Source organism: Andrographis paniculata, unplaced genomic scaffold (assembly GCF_009805555.1).
Source record: "Andrographis paniculata isolate CXL003 unplaced genomic scaffold, ASM980555v1 Contig33END, whole genome shotgun sequence".
Taxonomy (NCBI): domain Eukaryota; kingdom Viridiplantae; phylum Streptophyta; class Magnoliopsida; order Lamiales; family Acanthaceae; genus Andrographis; species Andrographis paniculata.
The window spans coordinates 611,115-629,447 of NW_026137566.1; the positions used below are offsets into that span (position 1 = coordinate 611,115).

General features: G+C 34.2%; 3 protein-coding genes across 7 annotated transcripts; all 3 read left to right on the forward strand.

Annotated features, from left to right (window-relative positions):
* The first annotated feature begins 947 nt into the window (after window positions 1-947).
* On the forward strand, window positions 948-4,629 carry LOC127248286 (butanoate--CoA ligase AAE1). The gene is made up of 3 exons (XM_051270564.1): window positions 948-1,334; window positions 2,148-2,843; window positions 3,528-4,629. The coding sequence occupies exons 1-3, from the start codon at window positions 1,134-1,136 to the stop codon at window positions 4,287-4,289; spliced, it is 1,659 nt and encodes a 552-aa protein (XP_051126521.1). The 5' UTR covers window positions 948-1,133; the 3' UTR covers window positions 4,290-4,629.
* A 566-nt stretch (window positions 4,630-5,195) lies between these two features.
* LOC127248369 (UDP-rhamnose/UDP-galactose transporter 6-like) lies at window positions 5,196-9,440 on the forward strand. Of its 3 annotated transcripts, XM_051270673.1 has the most exons (6): window positions 5,196-5,546; window positions 6,109-6,328; window positions 6,827-7,011; window positions 7,127-7,327; window positions 7,553-7,714; window positions 8,685-9,440. In XM_051270673.1, the coding sequence occupies exons 2-6, from the start codon at window positions 6,196-6,198 to the stop codon at window positions 9,015-9,017; spliced, it is 1,014 nt and encodes a 337-aa protein (XP_051126630.1). In that variant the 5' UTR covers window positions 5,196-5,546; window positions 6,109-6,195; the 3' UTR covers window positions 9,018-9,440. The 3 variants fall into 3 exon arrangements, with proteins under 3 accessions (XP_051126630.1, XP_051126631.1, XP_051126632.1); XM_051270674.1 differs by lacking the exon at window positions 5,196-5,546 and having other exon boundaries at window positions 6,115-6,328; window positions 6,885-7,011; XM_051270675.1 differs by lacking the exon at window positions 5,196-5,546 and having other exon boundaries at window positions 6,183-6,328; window positions 6,792-7,011.
* A 1,107-nt stretch (window positions 9,441-10,547) lies between these two features.
* On the forward strand, window positions 10,548-16,694 carry LOC127248364 (uncharacterized). Of its 3 annotated transcripts, none has more exons than XM_051270665.1 (18): window positions 10,548-10,977; window positions 11,049-11,149; window positions 11,673-11,792; window positions 12,055-12,144; window positions 12,240-12,355; window positions 12,698-12,797; window positions 13,215-13,286; window positions 13,367-13,414; window positions 13,490-13,567; window positions 13,651-13,770; window positions 13,850-13,955; window positions 14,125-14,288; window positions 14,417-14,551; window positions 14,638-14,768; window positions 14,835-14,897; window positions 14,967-15,045; window positions 15,128-15,227; window positions 16,417-16,694. In XM_051270665.1, the coding sequence occupies exons 1-17, from the start codon at window positions 10,719-10,721 to the stop codon at window positions 15,188-15,190; spliced, it is 1,845 nt and encodes a 614-aa protein (XP_051126622.1). In that variant the 5' UTR covers window positions 10,548-10,718; the 3' UTR covers window positions 15,191-15,227; window positions 16,417-16,694. The 3 variants fall into 3 exon arrangements, with proteins under 3 accessions (XP_051126622.1, XP_051126623.1, XP_051126621.1); XM_051270666.1 differs by lacking the exon at window positions 16,417-16,694 and adding an exon at window positions 15,486-16,399; XM_051270664.1 differs by lacking the exon at window positions 16,417-16,694 and having other exon boundaries at window positions 10,549-10,977; window positions 15,128-16,399.
* The last annotated feature ends 1,639 nt before the right edge of the window (window positions 16,695-18,333 follow it).

Consider the following 18,333-nt stretch of genomic DNA (forward strand, 5'->3'; position numbering starts at 1 on the left):
TTAATGTGGCATATAATTTGGAACAAACAATCTGTTACGTCTGTGTTAATAACAACAAAGGCGTACTATTTCAATTAAACAATATATTACTATATTTATGCCAACAATATTCAATTCAAGCCACAAAATCAGGGCAGTGGGTTGCGTATAATAAAGTGTAGATCCCCCCCACACTCTGAATACTTTAATAATTTATTTATTCTTTTAATTTAATATATTTGGTTATACATACATTAAATTTAATTTATAATATTTAACATTTAAAATTATATAATATTTTATCCGTCCCATCAAAATTGAATCATTTGATTAGCGATACGGTATTTAAGGTGGTAATATTTAATTAGTGATATTATTATATTATTTTTTATATAATTAATAATAGTTATAGTTTTAAAGTAAATTTGATATATATGATTAAAAAAATTAAAATATATGTTTAAAATATTTAAAAATTATATAGCAATTAAAAAATATATGTAATATAAATATTATTTCGTAGAGAATAAAATTTTCTATAATACAAGTAAATAAAAAATATTTTTGTTTATTTATAATTAATATAAATTAATTTTATAAAAGATTTGTAGTTTTAAATATAGATAAAAATATTTTTTTTAGGAGAGAGATAGAAATAAAGGAATTTTGAGTGGGCACTACGTGGGTCGATGTTGTATATTATGTAGTTAATTAAGTTGATTTATATTTGTTAAATATGTTTTTTATTTAATAATTTTTATCACAAATAGAAAGGTATAAATTATTATGAGACAAAAAAAAAAATGAAAATAGTGTCAATTGTGGTGGGTCGAGAATATTTTTTTATATTTCAAAATTATTTAATTTTTAATTTTTAATTTTTTGTTTGAAAATATTATATTTTTAGATGATTTTTTTTTTAAAGATAAAAAAAAACGTGCCAAGGCCTTACACATTTTGTGCGAGCACCCAGGACCCCAGCACCAGGTGAATCCCTGCTTGCGTGCAGGGTGACCTTGTGGTCCCGGGAGCTCCTATAAAATCATAGAGAAAGTGCCATATAAAGCAGCCAAGTCTATCTTCTCTTCTCCACGAGTGCTATATGTGAGTGATAGCAGAGGCAGAAGCCCAGCAACCTACCCTACGATCAATCTATGGAGAACGGAACCATGAAATGCTCCGCAAACTATGTTCCTCTCACGCCGATAAGCTTCCTCGAGAGGTCGGCGATTGTCTACGGCGACAGGACTTCCATTATTTACGGCGATTTGAAGTTCACTTGGAAGGAGACTCGCGATAGGTGCGTTAGACTCGCCTCCGCACTCACCACGCTCGGAATTTCTCGAGGCGAAGTTGTGAGATCTCATTCCAGACCTCTATGTTTTTATTTTATTTTTAATTTTTTCAATTTTTTCTGCATTGCTTCGCTATTAGGTTATTTGATTTGTTATTTATATCTGAATCTTGTGTAGTTTTTATCGATTATATTTATCGGCGCAACTAGTGTGGTTGTTTTTGGGTGCTGTGAATTTTCCATTTTGGTACTGTTCTTAGGGTTCAATCAAAGCTACTCGACATTAATTGCAAGATAGGGATCTGAGGAGTGGCTGTGCTTTATTTGCTTCTGAATCTTCCTTGATTTTGTTTGCATTTAAATTTCAATTTTGTTGTAGGAACTAACAATTGAATAGCCTTTTTGGAATTTACTTCCAACTACTCATTAATTATTGAGTTTTAAACTCTTACATCTTTGGTTGATTCATTTCTTTTGTGTTTGTTGATGTTTTGAAAGCAATCAAACAGTGCTGTAGATCTAGAGAATGTTTTCGGTTAATTTGAACTTAGATCGATCTGAGTATTTTAATTCATATTGCTCTGGACATTGTTAACTGATCTTTGTTACAGTTAGTTAATGAATGAATTGTAAGCTATCCTAAAATTAGTTTCGTATAGGCTCGAATTCTCCATTGTTTATAAATCGAACAAATGCTCGTAAATCCGATGGAAATGGAATTTGCTTCCTATGGGATATGAGATTAACTGATCAAATTATTCCATAGATAGTTTCGGGGATGTTTGATTTGGTGTGTGTTGAATATGTTTGATTTTATCATCTTCTTAGAATGTATGATCGAGTTGTGTAATATAAATGCTATTGTTCCGACCAGGTTGCTGCGCTGGCCCCTAATATTCCGGCAATGTACGAGCTCCACTTTGGCGTTCCGATGGCCGGGGCAGTCCTATGCACTCTCAACATTCGCCACGATTCCGCAATGGTGTCGGTGTTGCTGAGCCATTCCGAAGCGAAGGTTATATTTGTCGATTACCAGTTTCTCGGTATTCTCAAGGGTGCGTTCGAGATTATGTCGAAGAAAGATATCAAGTTGCCCCATCTAGTCGTAATTCCAGAGGATAATCAAACGATGTCGATACGGCCCGGGATAAACGACAACTACGAGTCGCTATTGGCGAGAGGAGACCCCAATTTTGCAATTGTAAGACCCAACGACGAGTGCGACCCGATCTCGCTTAACTACACTTCCGGTACGACGTCGAGCCCCAAGGGCGTCGTGTATAGCCACAGGGGAGCCTATTTGAATTCTGTGTCGGCCATTCTTCTCAACGAGATGAATTCGTTGCCGGTCTATTTATGGGTCGTCCCGATGTTCCACTGCAACGGGTGGTGTCTCATTTGGGCGATAACGGCTCAAGGAGGCACGAATGTGTGCATACGGAACATCACGGCCAAGAAAATCTTCGACAGCATTGCCACGCATAAAGTGACGCACACCAGCGGCGCGCCCACCGTCTTGAACATGATCGTCAACGCACCTCCCGAAGATCAAAGGCCCCTTCCGAGACAGGTATTTTCGAGTAACCTCATCATTTATATATTACAGCTAGTCGAACAATTTATATATTACAGTTATTCTCCCTCGGTTCTAACTCAAAGGTACCATTTTTTTTTATCATTTTCGTTCATCTCACTCTAAAGTATTTTTTTTCTATTTGGTGAAATTGTTTATAACTTATCTGTGATTTCGAAATTTTGCGTCAAATTTTCATATATTTTAAAAATTGCATGGCGCTCCTTATGCTTTCAAAAATGTTGTATGACTTCTATGAAAACTATGATGATTTCCTATCTATATTTTTTTTTCATAGCTGGGGTTTCATGCAACATTTTTTAAAGTATAAGTAGACGTTATACAATTTTTAAAATAAAGTGACATTTGTGAACAATTTCGCCTCTCTATTTTAGTAGAAGTAATCGTATACTAATACCAAACTACCATTAGCTTTTACCTAAATTACAACCTATTATTACATATACAATTACTTTATATATAAAATCACATGGACAAATATGTCAAAATTTCTTACACACTTTCATTGACCAATAATACTTATTTTTCCATCTACTATAAAACTCCAAAGGGCTCTTTTGGAGTGGAAAGGAGGCAGTATTTGTATTATGTTAACACAAAATTATGTATTTTCGGTACTGGGCTGAATTTTATAACGTAAGCGTTTACTTCTTCCTACAGGTGGCGGTAATGACTGGCGGCGCACCACCGCCGCCGCAGGTCCTCTTCAAGATGGAAAAATTGGGATTCAAAGTAAATCACTCGTACGGCTTGACGGAGACGTACGGCCCCGGAACAATATGCGTTTGGAAACCCGAATGGGACGCTCTACCCTTAGAGCAACGCGCGAAACTCAAGTCCCGCCAAGGCGTGCAACATGTCGGGTTGGAAGAGCTCGACGTCAAAGATCCCGTTACAATGCAAAGCGTAACCCCCAACGGGAAGGCGATCGGGGAGGTAATGCTTCGAGGCAATACTATCATGAACGGATATTTCAAAAACGCCGAGGCCACCGACGAGGCATTTCGGGGCGGGTGGTTCCGAAGCGGCGATTTGGGGGTGAAACATCCCGACGGGTACATAGAGCTGAAGGACCGATCGAAGGATATAATCATCTCCGGCGGGGAGAATATAAGCACGATCGAAGTTGAATCCGTTATATATAGCCATCCGAATGTTGTCGAGGCGGCGGTCGTCGGGAGGCCAGACGAACACTGGGGGGAGACGCCGTGCGCGTTCGTTAAGCTACGGGACGGTTGCGGGATGACGAGCGGCGATGAAATTATCGAATATTGTCGAAGCCGGCTGCCGCATTACATGGCGCCGCGGACGGTGGTGTTCGAGGACGATCTGCCGAAAACGTCGACCGGAAAAGTGCAGAAGTTCGCTCTCCGGCGGAAGGCGGCGGCCATGGGCAGCCTTACGAGAAGAAGTAAGCTGTAGGGCGTCGGAATGTACGTCGCTCAGCTGCGTTCTCAAGTAAGTTTTCATGCCCTCTGCTGTTTTTCTTGCAGCTTAAATTTGTGTTATATTTGGGGAATAAATGGTAAATTAATATTGAACTTTAAGATTTAAATTCGAAGGGTGTGATTGGTTTATGTTTTGTATGTTTTTGTTTTTATTAATTTTGTGGTGAAATGGTGGTGGGGCATTTTTATCTATTTTGTTTGTTTGAGTCATATAAATTAATATAAATAGATAATTTTTTTTTATTTTTTATTTTTATTTCACTTGTATAAACATTAAAATGAGCAAATACACAGTTAATTCATATTTTATGTTGGATTTTTTTTTCTTTTAATTATATATTTTTGCTAGTATAAATTTTCTATTATCTCAATTTCTCAATATATATATATATATATATAAACTAGAAACAAAAAATGGAACTATATAAGAAAATGATGTCAACGTGATTATGATATAATACCCAACATTCCACATTTGATTATATTGCAAATTATCCACGCATAATACTTACTTCACTAAAAAATAAATCTTGTTGGATAATTTAAAGTTAACAAAAATTAAGTTTAACTTCAATGATATGTTTGTTAGGTGAGATAAGTGGAGATTAAACTAATAATTTTTTAATCTATATATCAAAAAAATTGAGCAAATTTTTATGGAAAAAATGATATCTTTCTTATAATAATACAATTTTTATTTAGAAAAATTTAAAAGTTGAAATAAATTTTAAATAATCATTAAAAAAAATTAAATTTACAATTTAAAATAATATATTTCATGATTTGACAGACACGCGATAAAAATGAAATTATTTAAAAACGTGACAGAGCCATTATTAATGGAAAAAAAAAAAAAGGGTCTAACATTTACTTAAATGGCTGAACAAACAAAAGGGGGCATAGTCTAATTCACCTGACAAATTCCCAATTCTGTTTCTGTCAAACCCTAAATCGCGATTCGTCGCCATCGATAAATTGGCGCGCTCCGCTGGATTCCGCGCTGTAGAAATGGCGTGAGTGGCTCGTGGATGTGCATCTGTATGCTGTACGCATCACATGCAAGCACGTTTGACTAGCTTTATGGGCGTGATTGTGTGGATATGAAGGAGGTTGAGGAATCACGCCAGGAATGCACTTTTTGCTTGCTCTGCCGGCTTAGGGGAGGCGCGTTCTTATTGCCGTGATGCGTGATCAATGTGTGCGCCAATGCGCGTTTGATTATTTTTGGCAGGTTTAGTTAATTTCATGCCGTTGGATCTGTTGTTTGAGGAGTAATTGCGGTTTGTTTGTGGCAACGTGTGCGATCAAAGGGCATTTTGGGGTTTGACGATTTTAGATCTGGTTTAGCTTTGAAATTCGTTGAATTTTTGGTTTTTGCCTTGACGAAGTAAAAAAAAAAAAACCTAGATGTTTTAAACTTTTTTTTTTTTTGCTTTGATACTTTGCTGGATTCTGATGAATATGGTGTACTTACTTATTCACTGTGCCGTGGATGCAATCTGATAGACAGGGCTCTATGCGATTTAAGGATTTTTGTCTATCTCTATACGTGTTCTTAATAATGTGATCAAATGTCTACTTTGCTACTTTAAGAAATATATATATATATTGTATATAATGTATATGTCATATTGTTGTCCTGTTCCAAAATGAAATAAACCTGTTTACCTGAATGAGATGATTCTCTTTGGAAATATTACGAAGAAATCACATCTGACTGTTTGATTCTTTTATTTTTGGGTTCAGCTATTATTGTGCATCGAGTTTCACAGTTATATTGTTGATTGATTCAGGAAAACCAAGCATAATTTATGTCCTAGCCGGTAGAATTTCCATCCGTCGAACTATCGGAAGTAAAATAATAATAATAATAGGGAATAATGGCGCCGCCCGTAAGTAAAGCTGATAAGAAGGCTGCAATGGACGTGGCCGCATGGATGTTCAATGTTGTCACTTCAGTTGGGATAATTATCGTCAACAAAGCCTTGATGGCTACTTATGGTTTCAGTTTTGGTGAGTTCCTTAACCAAATGGAACAAAATCTACTCTTTGATTTCTTCTTTTATTGAAGTTTTGATCTTCCCTTTTGTGTACGAATAATTGCAATTTAGTGCAACGGAAAAATACATGATTCAAATTATTTTAAAGATCCATTGAACTTTTGGGGATAATTCCGTTTATATCTAAATTTTGAAAGTTATGGAGTTTTGAAAAATTTTGAAAATAGTAAAACATTGGATATTTGATGTAATATTTTGTGAGAGAAAAAAAAATAATTTTATTTGATTTCTTAAAAAAAAAAAATTATTGTTGACGAATAGTATCAAAAGCTTTAAAAGTGTCTATATAAATATAGCAAGCATTGTATGCATTAGTTGTCAGAATTTGAAAATCGTGAAGCTTACTATTATAATTGCCACTTAATGCTGTAGTTTTTTCATCTGTGTTCTTCTGTTTTGCATTTTCGTTTCCGCAGAGTTTTTAGCTTTTATATTATTACACTCCGCGCAGCTACAACCTTAACTGGTTTGCATTTTGCTACCACCACATTGATGACGGCTGTTCTTAGGTGGCTCGGTTACATCCAAGCTTCACATCTGCCTTTTCAGGAGCTTCTGAAATTTGTTCTGTTTGCAAATTTCTCTATCGTCGGAATGAACGTCAGTTTGATGTGGAATTCAGTGGGATTCTACCAGGTACTCATTGATGCATTTCTTCCCTCCTATAAGACTCGACTAGATTGTATTAGCTATCTTTTCGCAATTCCTACCTTTTTGTAGATATGATATGATCTCCTTGAATTATTTACAGATTGCCAAGCTGAGTATGATACCTGTATCCTGCTTCTTGGAGGTAGTGTTCGACCATATTCGATATTCAAGAGACACAAAGCTTAGCATCTTAGTTGTTCTTCTTGGAGTTGCTGTGTGTACAGTTACTGACGTCAGTGTTAATACGAAAGGCTTCGTTGCCGCATTCATTGCAGTCTGGAGTACGTCTCTGCAACAGTATGTAAGTTTTTGCGTAGGAATGATTTCTGCTCAGTAATTTACTTCAGTTAGAAGAATCCTTTTTACCCGAATATTTATACTTATGTTTACTATCTTACGGTATTTTCTTTGTTATCTTTGTTGTTATATGCATTTACTCCCCAAGTTTTTTACCTGAATATTTATACTTATGTTTACTATCTTACGGTATCTTCTTTGTTACGTTTGTTGTTATATGCATTTGCAGTATGTTCATTTTCTTCAAAGGAAGTATTCCCTAAGCTCTTTCAACCTCCTGGGGCACACCGCACCGGCTCAGGCTGCATCATTATTGATCGTAGGCCCCTTTCTCGATTATTGGCTGACCAACAAAAGAATCGGTGGATTTAACTTCAACTTAGCTTCTGTGGTAAGTCCTCAAAATTCTTTCTCATATGTGTGTGCGCCTGCTATGTGTTGTATTTGGAGTTGTTATGCGAGCTGAACTACTGAAAAGCTTGAAGAAATACTTCAAAATTTTTAAGTTTGAGTTGACTTGGCTCAATAAGGTGATTAACTGGCCTTGTTTAGACAGCGATTTTTGGAGTTTTGAAAAAAAAAATTGAAAATAGGAAAAAAATAAATTTTGAGCTAATGTTTTATGAGAGAAATTAGGTAATTGATGGGGTAGTTTTGAAGAAAAAAAAAAAAAAACTATTGTTTGAATAGTGTCAAAAGCTAAAAAATGTATGTGTAAATAGAAGGTTTTTATGGTTTGTGTTTAAGTTTATTTTATTTTATTTTTTTAATTTATTTGAATTTTAATTTAAATAATATTTTGATGTGATGTTAATGAGACAAAACATAGAGTCTGATAATAGAAGAACAAAATTTGGGTGCAAAAAGAATGACTCCGTTTAAAAAATATTATAATAGTTTGTGGGTATTTTTTGTATATAAAGATTTTTAGTTTGTTCTTGTGTTTTAATTTAATATAATAATATTGACGTAAATACGTATAAGCTTGCAGATATTTATAATGTGTAATGAGATCATATTTACTAGAAAAAAATAAGAGGGTATATATATTGTGTTTGCACTGACAAAATTGAAAAAGTATAGCACAGAGAGAGGAATAGATAAAGCTCAATCGTAGCTCGTTTATGTAATCTAGTGAGCTTGACTTTGATTAGAAGTACTTTTTTTACCATTTTTGTATATTCCACTCAAAGGGTAAAAATATCAAAACTTCTTACACATTCTCACTTATCAATCAAATATTATTATTTCTTAATTTACTGTAAAACTCCAAATGATCCATTCAAATGGGATGAAGAGAGTGCTAAAATTGCCGATGATGTCTAAATGTGTTGAATTTCATCTGTCAATGTCTTCTGCAGGTGTTCATTGTCCTGTCATGCAGCATAGCCGTGGGCACGAATCTAAGCCAGTTCATCTGTATAGGGCGATTCACAGCAGTTTCTTTCCAAGTCATAGGCCACATGAAGACCATCCTCGTCTTGATCCTTGGATTCCTCTTCTTCGGCAGAGAGGGTCTCAACGTTCAAGTGGTCATCTGCATGATCATAGCCGTAGCCGGAATGATCTGGTACGGCAATGCCTCCTCCAAACCCGGTGGCAAAGAGCGACGCAGCCATTCCATCCCCAGAAGCTCCCAACAAAAGCATGAATCCTCGGAACCAGATGATGACGACGATGACAACAAGGTATGAAACATCTATGCAGGCTTAGAAACAGAGTGCTAATGCTGGTGGGGTGGGGTAGGGTGGGGGTGTCTTAGCTATATAGCTCTGTAGATTGCAATGCAGTTTGCAAAGTCTTGTTTGTTGTTTATTCAGTTTGTCTTCAAAAAAAGAAAAGAAAAGAAATAGTAAGGAGATGAAATTAGGGTTTTGTGATTTGGGAATTTGGGGATGTATTTTTTGGGGTATTGGCGTAACGTGCCATTTGGTGGTAAATTATTGTAGTGATGAGTTTTGAGTTATTGGAATGTGTTTTTTATTTTTCAGTTAAAGTTCTTAAAAATAGATACAATTTGAACTTTGACAGAACAAATTATGCTTGGACTTCAAGACATAGATCCGAAATTTTTTTTGGGCTGGGCTTGGCCTGATACATTAATGAAATAAGTTATTCCTGGGCGATCCGATTTATTAAAATTAATATATTTTCAACATGTATCCTTATTTTTTAAATTATCATATATCATTCTTAAAGATTACTAATCAACTTAAAATTTAGTTATGCTGTCAATTATGGGTAATTAGTTAGTTCTGTTGACGGAACTAACACGTGTCCTATAACAATATAACAATTTAGGCGATGTATTCACTTGATTTCGCTCAACTCTAGTTGCATTCACTTATTGCTACCCGAATTCGAGTTTGATTGAAGCCCGAATTATTGATTTTTGTCCTCATTACTGTGAGAATGAGCTCAATCTTTTAATCATGAACGATTTTTTTCAAAAAATAATGAGTCTCTATTTTTTATTTAGATAGACACACCGGGTGTGTAGATGTTAATGTCATATATAAAAATTATTTTTTAAATGAAACTATATATATTTTGTGGAGAAATAAAGAATAAAAATAAGCATATCTTTGATGATAACTGAATTATAATTTTTGCATTTAAAGTATTATAATTAATATTTATTTCTCATTTAAAATATCGTAATAAATCTTCTACAATATTTCATTACATTTAAATTATAATCTTCTTTTTCAGTTTTATTACTGAATTTATAAAAATATAATAAATTTCTTACTATAATATGTATATATATATATAATTATAATTACTAATTAAAGTAAAAACCAAAATTAAATTGCAAAACCAAAGAGCAAATCCAAAACAAATAAAAAAAATATTTGAAATAGGTTACCGTTGTTTGAATAGCTGATTATAATAAATAAATTCAAACGCCCATGGAAATGAATTAAATGCATAACAAAATCATCAAATTAGTTATAGTAAGCTTTTATTGCACTCAACTATTTATTGTTTGCTTATGCGGAAAAAATGAAATCTCTATATATTTTAACTCTTTTTATAAATCTATTTAATTATATTAAAATGCATGTCTACCAGTAGATATGATAAAATTGTGCAAAATGTTGTAACAAATTAATACAATTACAAATATGATAATTATATATATAGTAAATAATTTGCAGGTTTTAAAGGTGTACGCCGTTTCACACACATACACGCACGCGTGTGTGTGTGTGAGCCTGTGGGTATATATATACAAGCCTCGGAGTTGTTTCAATTTCCGTAAGAACACCGGAATGCGGACTCTTTTTCGTTGCATAGATTCTCTCTCTGTTCAACCACGAGCGAGCGATTTCGCGAATTTGTAATCTGGTCGTCGATTTTCGATTGATTAGCATCGGATTCTAGATTTGGGGATGGCGGCGACAGCCTTGACGTCGGCCTCCGGCGCCGCCATGAACGGAAATGTGAGTTTGGGGCGGAGGAGAACTAACAATCTGTGCTTCCGTTCATCCTCTGTTTCGCTTCAATTGTCGCATTTTTTTAATGCTACAAAAACGACTTCTCGGTGCGCTACGGCGGAGAACGGCGACCTTTTCTCCGTGACGCCGAAGAGCGAGGCGGATATTGACTACCTTGGGGAGAGTACGAAAGGCGACCTTATTCTCAATCCAGGTGAATATCGTTTAATTAATCTGTAACAAAAGTGAATAGAATGTTAGATATTGAGTGGAATGTGTTTGTAGGAATTTGCGGTGAAGAGGCTGGTCTCAATGGACCTATTGAGGAAGTTGCGAGAACGGAAATGCAGGAAGTCGAGCGACTGCTTAATCACATAGGCATTCCGGTTACTTTCTTGATTAAATCTTCTCTTATTTGGCCTTTCTTGTTATCCTGTGATTTCTGTGGTTAGAAGGTTTTTGGTTTTGCGTTGAAGTTTCTTAGGTATGCAACAAAATCAGATATATGATATTTTACTTGTAGCTGTTCGTATAATAAGATCTGCATGAGAAGTTTTACATGAGGACTTGGTACCAATAGTTCCTATTTGTCATGATGTTGTGAATTCTTGATGTTTAATAAGTTTGCAATGATTATGAGAAGTATGTTTGTGTTGATTTACTGAATGATTCGATTACCGTTAGTGCAGTTCTGTAACTTTTTACTAAAATGGATCATAGTTGTTTCGGTACCATAGATACTAATCATAATCACATGATAGCTGTTTCTTGCTCAAAATATTATGTTCTTGGCTTAGTTAAATGATCTTGCATCTAGTTTCTAAAAATGTTCTTCTTGCAAGATTTGTTTATTTATTATTCATTAGTTCTAGTGTTGCTAAATTCTTCTGAATTTGAACCATCTGGCAGGATCCCTTTTCTGTTAGATATTCGCCTCGTGGCATCTTCTGCAGCCGAACACTTAATTTTCGATCAATTTCTGCCATTGGATACGACATGGACTACACGTTAACGGATTATGATATTATGGTAAGTAAACTCTCCTCTAACACTGGACCAGAACCAACCAGGAAATAGTTCCTTTTCTGCGCTTGGATCATATATATATATATTTTAATTACAGCTTACACTATATTTAATACACTCTACCGTACATCCAGCCACTGGTTTAAAGTAAATTTAAAACTCATCAATGCTAATCTGCTTCGAAAGTTTCATGCTACATCCTCCAAAAGGAAAAAAGGAAAAACAACCACCACTGAATAACTGATATTGTTCGTGTGTTATGCAGGCCTGGGAGGGAAGGGCTTATGACTACTGCATGGAAATTTTGAAAAATATGGGTTTTCCTGTTGAGGGGCTTGCATTTGACCCAGAACTGGTACGTGTTATGTCTACTCTTCCATATCAAAATATCACAAGGATGTGTACTTTGCAATTGACATTAGAGCTTCTCCTGTTACAATGCACTTCTAGGTGATTCGTGGCCTGGTGATAGATAAAGAGAAGGGAAATTTAGTAAAAGCAGATCGATTTGGATATATCAAAAGGGCTATGCATGGAACCAATATGTTGTCCACTCAAAAAGTGAGGTGTGTTTCAAACTTCTCTTTGATTGTGGCAACAATTAGTCTTATAATCTACTATGTGTAAATGGTGACATATCTTCCTAGCAGCCATCCATTCCCAAGAAACTTTATAATTTTGCTTGATTTCGCTAACAAGATCTGTTTATTTCATGTTTATTTGAGTTTTCATCCCTTGGGATCCAAGGAGATTTTCTTAACAACTGTAGCACAGGTAGTTGTTTGAGAATATGCAGCACACAGTCTCTTTGTTTACTTTATGCCCTCCCTTTGGTTTGTTGTACACTGTTGTGAGAATTAAAAGATTTTATTTGCTTAATAAATATGTTGGCTATCTTTGAATTGAAGTGAGATGTATGGAAGAGAACTTGTGGATTTACGAGAAGAAAGTCGTTGGGAGTTTCTAAACACATCCTTCTCTGTCTCAGAGGCAGTTGCATATATGCAGGTAAAGGATCTTTCAGATCTTACTGTATTGCAAAATTAAGGTCTTAAAATTGCTTGTTTGAAGTTTCATGCAATATCTCAGTTCGAAGTCTCATTGGTTTTTTTACTAGCAGTGTGACTGTGCGAGTAATCACACATTTTAGCTTTTTGACGATAATCCTAAAGATCTGAATGTAAAAGTTCTTCATTCTCATGGTTAGGAGAATTTAATTTTGGGATCAGAACTTTTATCATATCTTTTTAAATTATCATGGAAGCACAATTAATGGGGAAGCTAAAAGTGTTGCTTGATTAGGTGAGTTATGTGGTTATACATGGCAGATTAGAGTTTGACATTTTAAGCTTCCATTGGCATTACTTTGTAGCCGTGAATTTATTATTTTTGCATATTTATATACTGAATGTATTTAATTCACAGTTGGTAGATAGGCTTGATGAGGGTGCTATGGATGCTGATCTCAGTCCCCTCGATTATAAAGGACTTTACAAGGTCTGTTTTAAAAAAATATTACGTGCAATGTTATGACCCTAGACGTATTACAACACTTTAACTTCATGATATTGATTCAGGCCGTTGGAAAAGCATTATTCAGGGCACATGTTGAAGGCCGGCTGAAGGTTGTCTTTTGCATTTTTAACTTTCTAACGTGCTCTTGCACCGAAATATTATCTAATCAATGGATTCTATTGTAGAGTGAGATTATGTCCAACCCTGAACTCTTTGTAAACCCTGATCCCGATCTGCCTTTAGCACTGTTGGATCAGAGGGAGGTAACAATCTTCTTCTAGTGCTGACATAATTATCTCCGATTGATCTCGTTTTAGCCCTACTAAAATTTGACGCTGTCCAACAGGCTGGCAAAAGACTCTTTCTCATCACTAACTCCGACTACCAATACACTGAAAAGATGATGCAATATTCTTTCAATAGGTTTCTTCCAAATAACATTACCTGGCGGGACTTGTTTGACATGGTGAGTTAACCTTACCATCGGATTACATGAAGACACGACCAATGTACTTTTATGGTGCCGTGTTTGATTGTTTTTATAGGTAATAGTCTCTGCGAGGAAGCCGGAGTTCTTCCAAATGTCGCACCCTATGTACGAAGTAGTGACTGGTGAAGGTCTCATGCGCCCATGTTTCAAGGCTCGTCCAGGTTATCTTCCTTAGTCTTCATATGAAAAGTTTTTCGTAATCATCATTAGGATTTAAATCAAATGCTGCTGCATTTGCTTTTTCAAAATTTAGTGTACTCTCTTTTTTTATGAATTTTGTGTCGTATCTTTCCGTAATTCAAACAATTGGATGACCTTTTTGATCTATAGGCGGGGTGTACTCTGGAGGAAGTGCGCAGATGGTTGAGGATTCGCTTGGTATTCACGGAGACGAAATTCTATACGTTGGTGATCATATATATACCGATGTCAGCCAATCTAAAGTTCATCTTCGATGGCGTACTGCATTGATATGCCGAGAGCTAGAAGAAGAGGTTTTCAATGGCTATTACTAAAATTAATTAATTTCAGCAAATAATATTTGTAGCGCGCACATTAGTTGCTATAACATTGGATTGTAATGTTGTAAGTTGAGACAAATTAATTGGTTATGTTGATGCAGTATACTGCTTTGATCCAAAGTCGAGCTCATCGCGCCACATTAATAGAGCTTATAAACCAGAAGGAGATTCTGTCGGATCTCTTTAGCCAACTCCGCCTTGCTCATCAAAGACGGAGTAAAGGCCGCCCTGCACAGGTAACACAACTTATTTCTTCTATGTTGTCAATATATTGTATTCATATTACTATTAACCTTGTTTGGTTTGGTTTGGTTTGGTTTAGAGTATTGCGGCAAGTTGCATGGATGAAAGGGAGCTGGCGGGAAGCATGAGGAAGCTTCTAATAGTGATGAAAAGACTGGACCGGGAAATTGCTCCATTGATGGAGTCTGATGGGGAGCTTTTTAATAAGAGGTGGTGCTTGCTTTTAATTAATTATTTATTTATTATCTTGTTCAATTAATGTGAAGGACGAAGCAGGTGGGGGTTTCTTTCCCGAGCTGGATTATGGGACAAAAGCCACATTATGAAACAAATCGAGAAGTACGTGCCCCGCCCGCTCATATATATATAAATATACTATACTCATATAATATATTATATTGAGTGCAGGTATGCTGATATATACACGTCTCGGGTGTCGAACTTCCTCCACTACACTCCTTTCATGTATTTCCGAGCCCAAGAACAGGTATGTCTCTCTCATTCATTCATTCCAATACGACACCACCACACTTGGATCGATTGATTGATTGATTTATGTTGTGATGCAGTCGCTATCTCACGATACCTACATGTTCAATCAACATACTTCCTCTACTTCGCTTCATCAATAACATCACCACCAGCAGCAGCAGCAGCAGCTCTAATCTTGTACGCTCTCTCTCTCTCTCTCTCTCTCTCTCTGGCTCAGCTCAAACTATCATCCATTTTGGAATTTTGTCTGTCTACAAATTAGTCAAAGTGAAAAATAGAAAGTAATAAGTGAAAAAACGATCTTGTCTTGTCTGTGTGGAGTTTGAAGAGAGAGAGAGAGAGAGAGAGAGAGGAGAGGAGTGGATGGATATGGTTTTGTTATTTATGGAGTAGTATTAAACTGTGACTCATAAAAACTACCTTTCTTTGGACTAGCCCATCCAAACCCAGTTTAAAACTGCCCCAACTATTTTTGAACCAGTCCCGTACCAAATGCATTTCAACCGACCATCCCAATCAAGATAGGTTGCGCAACGAAGTTCATATGGATCGGCCCAGAATATGCCCTCCTCCGTCGTCGTCTAATTTTATTATCATTTTTTTTTTTTTTTATCATCCAAATTTATTTTCGTTTTTTAGTAAAAAAATATCACTTTTACTATTTCTTTACCCAAAAAGTAAATTTTTTTTATTTTTATCTATTTTAAAACTCATGTATGGTCAAATAAGGACACAATTGAATGACGAGGGAGTAATATTTTAATTATAGTGAATAGTTGAAAATAGTGTAAAAATAGTTGTCTGTCTTTTTTGCGTATGATAGGGATCCATACTTACTAAAAAAAGAAATGTATACAGATGAAAAATAGAAAGATGTATATATTAAGGTGGGGCGAAGAGAATATTTGTTTGTAATTTTAATTTGAGATATTTTTTTATATTTTCTACTTAGAAGTGTGTTGATAATATAAAAAATATTTTTTTGTTAAATTGTTAAAGTTTGATAAGTTTGTAGAATATATAGATTATGTTGATGTGCATATATATTGGATATACTTTTTTAATAATATTAATCATTAAACATATCAAATACTATTTTTTATTAGGGTGTTTGATTGAATATTTTGTATTAGAATTTATATTTTATTTCTTAAAAAAAAATTAAAAAACAAATATTCAATTGAGAATTATTAAAATATTAGGATATTTTTATTAGGGTGTTTGATTGAATATTTTGTATTAAAATTTATATATTTTTATTAGGGTGTTTGATTGAATATTAGGATTTTAATAAAATAAATAAATAAATATTTTTCTTAGGATTTTATTATTATTATTATTTTTTTGATGACGTGGGAACCCGCAGCCACTACCCGAAAGTGTGCACTGGGTAAACCCCAGCCGAACCTAATATCCTGCAAACCAGACCCGACGGAAAAGTCACATTAGGCGAACCATGTGTGGCAGGTGACCTGAGGCGTATGAGGTTTGAGAATTGTAAAAATATTATTAAAATATTTAATTGTATTTTGTAAGAAAAAATAATATATTATGCATATTTAGAAAAAATGAGATTCAATTTTCCCGGATGGAGAGAATATTATTAAGAACTTGTGATTAAGATTTTGTGACTCATCTATTGTATTTATCACTATTGATAACTAAATTCAGTTTTAAATTATATTGTTTGCATTTACTTTTTGAATAATTTTATATAAAATATTATTAAAATTAAAAATTGTATAGTTTTTATTGTTTAATTATATTTAGATTAATAAAATTATTTTTCTTTTACATTATTACTGTTTTACTAATGATACAATATTTTTTTTAAAAAAAAATAATTTCAAAATAAAAAATATTTAATATAAATTAATCAAAATAATTAATCATTTAATACACTATTTCTTAAACTTCGTGTCCAATGGAAAGAGACCAATTTTATGGGACGGAAGGAATAATGAATATGTTTAGTGGATATGTTAAGGATAATTTTAATATTTTGTTTTGACTAAGTACAAAATAAATAAATATTTTTTAAATATTAAAAATGTCTTAATTATTTTTATTATAATATAACATTAATACTTCTGAGATAAAATTGATAAAAAAAATTATATTAAATTTAAAACGAAAGAATATAATCGATAAAAAAATTAAAACTAAGTATCATTATACCAAAATCAATGAATATTTATTTTAAAATAAAAGAAAATTTTATTAATTTTAACTCTAATATAAAGTATATTAATCATATCCCGACAAACTTAACAATAGTTGCTGAGATAGATATAAATGTATTTAACGTAACATTTGGACCGAACATGATTGTATACAATCAATCAACATAGAAGCACCAATCAAAAAACGGAATTATATAAGGCTGCGTTTTTCTCTACTCCGGCGAGGCGCTCGCGGACAAATTGTATCCATTGGTCTACGCTGCCGACTGCGGAAGTTGATATTGTTATCTCGGTTATCTAGAACCATCCAAAGTCGCCGGAAAAATTGTGATCTGCGATTGCGGTGGCAATGCTAGAGTCGAGAAGGGAAGCGCCGTCCACCTTGAGAAGGGAATGGCCAATAACGAGTAGTTGGCAATATTATTTATTTATTTATTAATTTTGCTGTATGTGTACATAAACTTGATCTTAATTGATACCAAAAAATCTTTTTGACAATGACTAAAAATGGTCCAGCAAGTACTACTGATGCAACATTACGTACCAACTTATGGTTATATATATTATGGACCACATACCAACTTGACCTTTTCAAGGCCATAGACATATATACATATACATATATGGCCCTCATTATTTTATTTTATTTTTATAAAGTGGGAACCCGCAATCGTCACGAAAAAATGCACACTGGTAATCCCTCAACCGAACCTAATACCCTGCAAACTATGATAGGTGACCTGAGATTCGTGGTTTGAACTCATCACCTCACGGTCACACGTCAACCCCTACACCACCAGATCATTCCTTATGGGACTATATGACCCTCATTCTTTCAGTTATTGTAGATTACTTGTGATTTTAATTTTACTTTTGTATTGTTCATAAAAATACTAATCACTTTTTTTAAAAAAATAAATAAATTAAGAAGTACAATATTGAACTCTTATTTGTCATTTAAAAACTTACATTAAAATGCATTCTCTACTCAAATTATTATAATCATGAGCCTTTATTTATATTTTATAAACCACTTATTTTTTATTCAATTTTTTACTATTATCAAAACTTTCTTGATCGAAATTATTATTTTGACTGTA

Excerpts from the sequence above, each read along its gene's own strand:
- LOC127248286 (XM_051270564.1), top strand. The coding sequence starts at position 1,134 with ATGGAGAACGGAACCATGAAATGCTCCGCAAACTATGTTCCTCTCACG. Across the intron at positions 1,335-2,147 it reads GAATTTCTCGAGGCGAAGTT|GTTGCTGCGCTGGCCCCTAA; the intron begins GTGAGATCTCAT and ends TGTTCCGACCAG. Across the intron at positions 2,844-3,527 it reads AAAGGCCCCTTCCGAGACAG|GTGGCGGTAATGACTGGCGG; the intron begins GTATTTTCGAGT and ends TTCTTCCTACAG.
- LOC127248369 (XM_051270673.1), top strand. The coding sequence starts at position 6,196 with ATGGCGCCGCCCGTAAGTAAAGCTGATAAGAAGGCTGCAATGGACGTG. Across the intron at positions 7,012-7,126 it reads ATTCAGTGGGATTCTACCAG|ATTGCCAAGCTGAGTATGAT; the intron begins GTACTCATTGAT and ends AATTATTTACAG. Across the intron at positions 7,328-7,552 it reads GTACGTCTCTGCAACAGTAT|TATGTTCATTTTCTTCAAAG; the intron begins GTAAGTTTTTGC and ends ATGCATTTGCAG.
- LOC127248364 (XM_051270665.1), top strand. The coding sequence starts at position 10,719 with ATGGCGGCGACAGCCTTGACGTCGGCCTCCGGCGCCGCCATGAACGGA. Across the intron at positions 10,978-11,048 it reads CGACCTTATTCTCAATCCAG|GAATTTGCGGTGAAGAGGCT; the intron begins GTGAATATCGTT and ends ATGTGTTTGTAG. Across the intron at positions 11,150-11,672 it reads TTAATCACATAGGCATTCCG|GATCCCTTTTCTGTTAGATA; the intron begins GTTACTTTCTTG and ends ACCATCTGGCAG.